Source organism: Acyrthosiphon pisum, chromosome A2 (assembly GCF_005508785.2).
Source record: "Acyrthosiphon pisum isolate AL4f chromosome A2, pea_aphid_22Mar2018_4r6ur, whole genome shotgun sequence".
Taxonomy (NCBI): Eukaryota; Metazoa; Arthropoda; class Insecta; order Hemiptera; family Aphididae; genus Acyrthosiphon; species Acyrthosiphon pisum.
In genome coordinates, this window is record NC_042495.1 from 19,929,627 (window position 1) to 19,936,274 (window position 6,648).

The 6,648-nt window shown below is 26.7% G+C and overlaps 1 protein-coding gene across 2 annotated transcripts; it reads left to right on the forward strand.

The window, feature by feature from the left end:
• Window positions 1-750: 750 nt before the first annotated feature.
• On the forward strand, window positions 751-6,281 carry LOC115034241. Of its 2 annotated transcripts, XM_029490417.1 has the most exons (8): window positions 751-1,346; window positions 4,139-4,292; window positions 4,346-4,469; window positions 4,532-4,992; window positions 5,086-5,248; window positions 5,329-5,516; window positions 5,578-5,743; window positions 5,804-6,281. In XM_029490417.1, exons 2-8 carry the CDS (start codon window positions 4,200-4,202, stop codon window positions 6,271-6,273), a joined length of 1,665 nt encoding a protein of 554 aa, XP_029346277.1. In that variant the 5' UTR covers window positions 751-1,346; window positions 4,139-4,199; the 3' UTR covers window positions 6,274-6,281. The 2 variants fall into 2 exon arrangements, with proteins under 2 accessions (XP_029346277.1, XP_029346278.1); XM_029490418.1 differs by lacking the exon at window positions 4,139-4,292.
• Window positions 6,282-6,648: the final 367 nt, after the last annotated feature.

The following is a 6,648-nucleotide window of genomic DNA, read 5'->3' on the forward strand; positions in this document are numbered from 1 at the left end:
TATTATAAAACAAAGTCCTTTCTTCTGTCTGTATACTTACATCTTTAAAACTACGCAACGGATTTTGATGTGGTTATTTTAATTGATAGAGTGATTCAAGAGGAAAGTTTATAGGTATGTATATAACAGGGAAGAATTGATAATCGGTTTTGATGATTTATCTTAACCGTAACCAGAGCTGGAGGAATAAAACAAGAGAGTGGTTTTCATGTCGGTTCATAAAAAAAAAATCAGACCTATTTAATTGGATTTCCATATTATGCAGGTATTGTTCATAGCCTATGTGACGAAGATGTGTTAGTGTCATTCCCAAACCAAACGAAGACACAATTTCGTGAAGAGAAATTCACACCTATGAATTACAAAATACAAAATACAAAATACAAAATTAAAGAGAGATTATATAAGAAAAACAATTAAAGAATATGAAAGGAATATACAAAAATATTTGTAAAAATAAAAGAATCACCTTAATAAATTATTTAGCTTTATTAAAAATGGTTGTACGTCTATAAAACTTGTAGTTTTTTTTTACTATACAGTTTGTATTGTTGTTGTTATGCACACGACTAATTATTTAGTATTGATTAGTTTGTATGCACCTATGATACACCGTTTAATTAGTACACCGGCTGGCCAGTTTATGAAAATAATTAGAGCGGCGTTTCGACTTGGAAAATACTAAACATAATATAATACAATATTTAAAATATACAAAGAATATCATATGCCATCGTCTCAGAATGCACCCAAAGAAATACGATTGGTAATTTTGACAATACACAATTGTCGATGCTTAACAATATAACGTTTTTCACTAAGAAAATGTTTTGTTTATTCTACAAGGTAAATGTTGGGGATAATAATATTGTTTTATTGACACGACCATGGTGTATTGTTAATTATAATATTTCAAAAAATAAACTGTTATTTTATTGACAATACAATTTGTGAAGTTGATAATTTAGTACCGTTGATTCTACAAAAATATTATCAATGTGATAAAATTATTTACAAGGGTACTGCGTTGCGTTGGAGGAACAGGATTAGAGACGCGAGTCATGAGGGTGCAATAATGCAATAATTCTACAATAATCTTATCAGTAGGACAAAAATATTGTTAATGTGATAATTTACTACACGGCTCACCGCTGTAAAGTATACCGGCAACCGGCTACACGTATATTTGTTCTTTGTCGTTGTCCGTTCTCCGTACGTGCACTGTGCAGGCTCTCAAGTCTTAATCTAGTTTACTGGATTTCTGCAATAATCTGCAGTATTACAGTGTATTTACTATTTGACTTATAAGTATATTATAATACCAACCAGTCTATTCGCACTGACAGGTAAGCAATAAAATGATTTGTTTTATTTGTAAAGTAGTTGTTAATAATTTGCATGCTTTGGTTGCTCACTTTAAAATAATTCATCTCTTAAAACCGGATAGCACCTATACTTGTTGTGAAGCATTCTGCTCTCAATCATTTAACTGTCTGTCTTCTTTCAAAAGACATATATTAAAAAAACATGTTACTCAAAATTCTAATAATATAACATTACCACCTAATGAACAGCAAAATAATATACTTAACAATGAAATTTCAAATGATAATACAAATAATTTTTCTAATGAGAATAATGACAATCAATGTGTTGATAATATAGTTATTAGTACGTTTGATTTTGAAAATTCAGTTGAGCTTTTGTATCAGTCCACCGTTAAATTTATTTTAAGTTTACATAATAGTAATAACTTCAACATTAGTGATGTAATGTTCATTCAATCTGAAATGAAAGAAAATGTTTTGAAACCCATGGCCTCAGTTTTTAAAAAATTAGTTGAAAAAGAGATTAATGAACCTTTACAACTTTCTAAAATTTCGAAATTTGAAACAGTTATATTGGACCCTTTTTATTTACTGTAGTACAGACACGCTTAAATAATTTGGTTAAGCAGAGAAATTTAATGTCACCTCTGCATCAGTTTACTATAAATAATGAAATTGTGCCTATGGATCACGCTGGTAATATCACATATGATGAAAAAATAACTAAAGGTGCTTTGCTACCCAATAAAACAACAATTCAAAATGGTATTTTGAACATGATAATAATTTTAAAATTGCATTATGATGAACTGTTAAAAATATGAGCAAAGTGATAGTGATGTAATTTCAAATTTTGTGCAAGGGTAAATTATGGAAAGAAAAAATAAACATTATATGAGGGAAAAATTGTATTTCCATACTTCTTATATGTTGATGAATTTGAAATAAATAACCCCCTGGGCTCACATGCAAATGTTCAATCAATTGCTGCTGTATATTATAACTTTCCGCTTGCTACAAATAATTCTAAACTTTCAAGTATTTTTTTAGCAGCACTAATAAAATCAATTGATATTAAAGAGTTTGGAAATGATAAATGTTTTAAAATTTTAATAAATGAATTAAATGAACTTGAAAACATAGGATTGAACATATCTACTGAACATGGCGATTTTCGTGTACATTTCCTACTTGGCCTAGTGTTAGGTGACAATTTAGGATTAAATAGTTTACTAGAATTCAGTAAGTCATTTTCTGCAAACTATTATTGTAGATTTTGTAAAATCCATAAATCTGTAGCAAATGAGCTTTATGAAGAAGATGCATCAGTTATGCGCAATATTCAAAATTATTCTGAAGATGTGGCTAAAATGTGTTTTAGTGAAACTGGTATTTATAACCAGTCTATTATGAATTCGTTAAACAGTTTTCATGTTACAAAAAATTTTTGTGCAGATAGTATGCATGATCTTTTTGAAGGAGTATGTCATTATGACATGTGCCATATAATAAAATACTACACTTCTACTGTTAAACTATTTTCTTTGACCACATTAAATAATCGAAAAGCTAATTTCAACTATGGCACTATTGAAGTAGGAAATATATCACCAAATATAACTGAATTACACCTAAATAAATTTCATTTAAAAATGACAGCCAGAGAAATGATGACATTTGTTCATTTTTTCTCTCTTATGGTTGGAGATTTAATCCCAGATAATTGTGAAGTATGGAACTTTTTTTTAACGCTTCTTAAAATAGTTGATTTAATTATGGCATATACATTTACTGAAAATTCAATTTCAAATTTAAAACAGTTGATTAAACAACATAACTCTCTGTATGTAACACTTTTTGGAGACAATTTGAAACCAAAGCACCACTTTCTAATTCATTATCCTACAATAATACAATATTCTGGCCCACCAAGAAGTTATTGGTGTATGAGATTTGAAGGCAAACATAAAGAGATTAAAATGTATGCTCGTTCTACTTGTTCTAGAAAAAATATAACTTTAACTTTAGCAAAAAAAAATGCAGTTAAAATTTGTACATTTTATTCTACAGTCTAACAATACAACAATTATATTAAATCCAAAATATTGTATTTGTACTCTTCATTCAGATGCAATATTAAACACAATTTATATTCCATTAACAATGTATAAGTGCTACAGCCAAGTTGAATATATGGGAACAGTATATAAAAGAGGTTATTGTTTAACAAAATTTATTGATGAAATGTGTTTGTTTGAAATTTCAGAGATAATAGTTGTAAATGATAATTCCAATATTTTTATAGTATCTAAACAAATCCAAATTTTAGACTTTCATTTACATTTTGAAGCTTTTGAAATTGATAAAAAAAAAACAATAGTCAATGATTGTAAAATAAACAGTATCAATGAATTTAGTGGTCCACCTATAAACATTATAAAAACTGCAACAGGAAAATTGATGATTCGCTTAAAGGAATTTTTTTCCTAATCTATAATAATTTTTTAATTCTATTTTTGTACATATTTAATAAATAAATAAATAAATAAAACATAATATTTTAACTTAGTTTTATTTATAACTAAATAGGCATTCTTAAAAAGTTCTTTTCAGGACTAGACATACTTATAAAGTCCTTTTCAGGACAAAGCATAGGTACATAAAAAGTCCTTTTCAGGACTACCAAATTTAAAAATGCTCTGTTTATTATATATTACTTATTATATTATTAGTATATTATATACAATTTTTACATATTAAGTTTAAAGCTTATTTTCGATTATATTATTATTTTAACTTTAATTACACAGGTGCTTGCTGTTGACGCTTTTTTTAGTGCTTAGTGTATAGCATTAGTGTTAGATTTAAGCTATGGCAGATCAAACCAGCGAGGTTATGGAAGATAATAATGCTTATAATATTCCTGATGATAAAATTGAAAATAGCATTTTAATTGAAGTTAATGTAAGTTTTTTTTGTAATTGAGATGTACCTGCTATAATATTTTATTCTAACAGGAATCAAATAACATCCCAGTAATGATGCAACTATATGACTATAATTATCCAGTAGAAGATCTTCAACTCGTGCTTGACTTATTAAAGACGTGGAAGTTGGAGTTCTTATATCAAACATTAGTTGGTAATAAATTTAAGTTAAAATACATTTTTTTTTTTTTTTGTTACTAATTATTTGGTATTTAGATGAATTTATTGATATAGAAGCATTACAAATCTTACAAAAGGATCATATTAATGAATTAATGTCAAAGTTTCCTATTGGTATAAAAGCAAAATTTACTCATAAACTTCAAGAATGGCAAAAATACAATTCAATTGTGAATTTGCCGGTTAATAATCTTTCATCAATATCAGTTCAGCATACAACACCACCAAATTTGCCAGTAAATAATATGTCATCAACATCAGTTCAGCATACAACACCGTCTGTTAAAATGTGTTTGCAAGAAGTTTTAAATTCAACAACAACTGGAAAAATGATCTTGGATTACTACAAAAACAATAAAAAATTAAACAATAATATAAGAACTTTATTGGTTGATGCAATTATTAGTTACATAATAACAAAACAAATTCCAATGTCTGTAAATCTGGCCTCCAGTATTGGATCAGATATTGTTAACATTTTTCAAACTGAAGTGAAGGTATGTTAACTAACAATTATCTTAAATAGTGCAATTAATTTACTAGGTATATATAGTAAATTTAATGTGTATATAATTATTTCTGTTCTATAGGATACTTATTTTATGAAAGATGGTTTGAATAAAAATCCAAAGGGAAAGCTATATTCTAAGTATTATAATTCCATGAGAACTCTTAAAATTAGTGGTTTGGTACCCAGCAAAGAACCTTCTGTCTGCAAAACAATATCACACAGTAGACATGATATTGAATTTGGTAGGGACAAAATTATTTTCAAAGAATAAAATGAAATTATATGACTTGTTCAAATATATGTTTTTGTTTGTTTTTACTAGAACCTGAAGATGACATAAATTATATACTGGATAAAATAATGTATGATGACAGTTGCTCGTTTCCTGAACTTGAAAATTTGTGGAAACAAACCACAAAACATAGACTATGTGAAATTCAAAAAACTTCCTCTACTGCCGAAATTCTTCAAAAATGGAAGAGTTATACTCTACCTCTTGGTTATAGACTTGTAAGAATAACATAAAATTTAAAAAATGCATTTTACTAACTTAAAATATGTATTTTAACAGATTGATATTGATTTTAAAACACTTTACCCTGATTGTCCTGATCTTAAATGTGTATTGGAAATGAAGTTTCAAAAAGTAATTAAATTGTTAAACGAACAAACTAAAGACGTAGCTAGTAAAAAATTACTGCAAAACCTTAATGACAATATAACTACTATCAGTGAAAGTAATGATTTGAATACATTTTTATAATAATCATATTAATAAAAATATTATTTTTTTTTAGATGAAAAACATGCAGTTATGTTTTATTTATTGCATACAATTTTTGTTCCAACCAGTAAAAAAATAACAAGAGACGATAATGGCAAAAAAAACCTGGTCAAGTATTCAATAAAGGATAGTCAAGACAGTTTTATGATTTTCAAATCCTCAATAGCTGAAATTGAAGAATATATAACTAAGCGTTGTAATGAAAATACACCGATCCAACCTTTTATATTGATTTGTGGTACTCCAAGCAAGCCCAAAGAAATAATTGTATTCTTTGATTGTATAAAATTTAAACTTTTTTCGATATCATCTGCAATTGATGTATGCTTTAAAATTGTTCATATTTTTAATTTAGAATATCCACCACAATCATCAATTGTATGGCTTTTTATACAAAAATATTTTTATGTACTCAATACCAAGTATGATAAAGCCTGTCATACATTGGGCCAGATTTTATCGGATTTAAACAATGCAGAATGAATTATAAATGTTTTATAATAAAAAAATGTTTAATTATAATTTAAAATAATAATAAAAATGTTGTATTATTTTAATCATTGTAGGGACCTACAATTAAATTTTTATACTTTTTAAAATTTAGAGTAAACTATTGTAGAAATGTTTTAAAAAAAAACATAAGTAATAGTAGTATTAATCATACTACTAAAAAAAATTACATTCATAAAGATAAAATTCTATGTTGGATTGACAAAATTCTTGTTGATATAGAGCCGACAAGATATCTTGTTATATTTATAATAGTAGTATTAGTATGATCAATGGTACAAAATCAATTATCATTATAATTATTAGTATTGTCATTTTGACAAAAAGGTTGAGTGAAATCTATAATGG

Coding starts and splice junctions, on each gene's coding strand:
- LOC115034241 (XM_029490417.1), top strand. CDS start 4,200: ATGGCAGATCAAACCAGCGAGGTTATGGAAGATAATAATGCTTATAAT. Junction 5,249..5,328: donor TAGACATGATATTGAATTTG/GTAGGGACAAAA, acceptor TGTTTTTACTAG/AACCTGAAGATGACATAAAT. Junction 5,744..5,803: donor TATAACTACTATCAGTGAAA/GTAATGATTTGA, acceptor ATTTTTTTTTAG/ATGAAAAACATGCAGTTATG.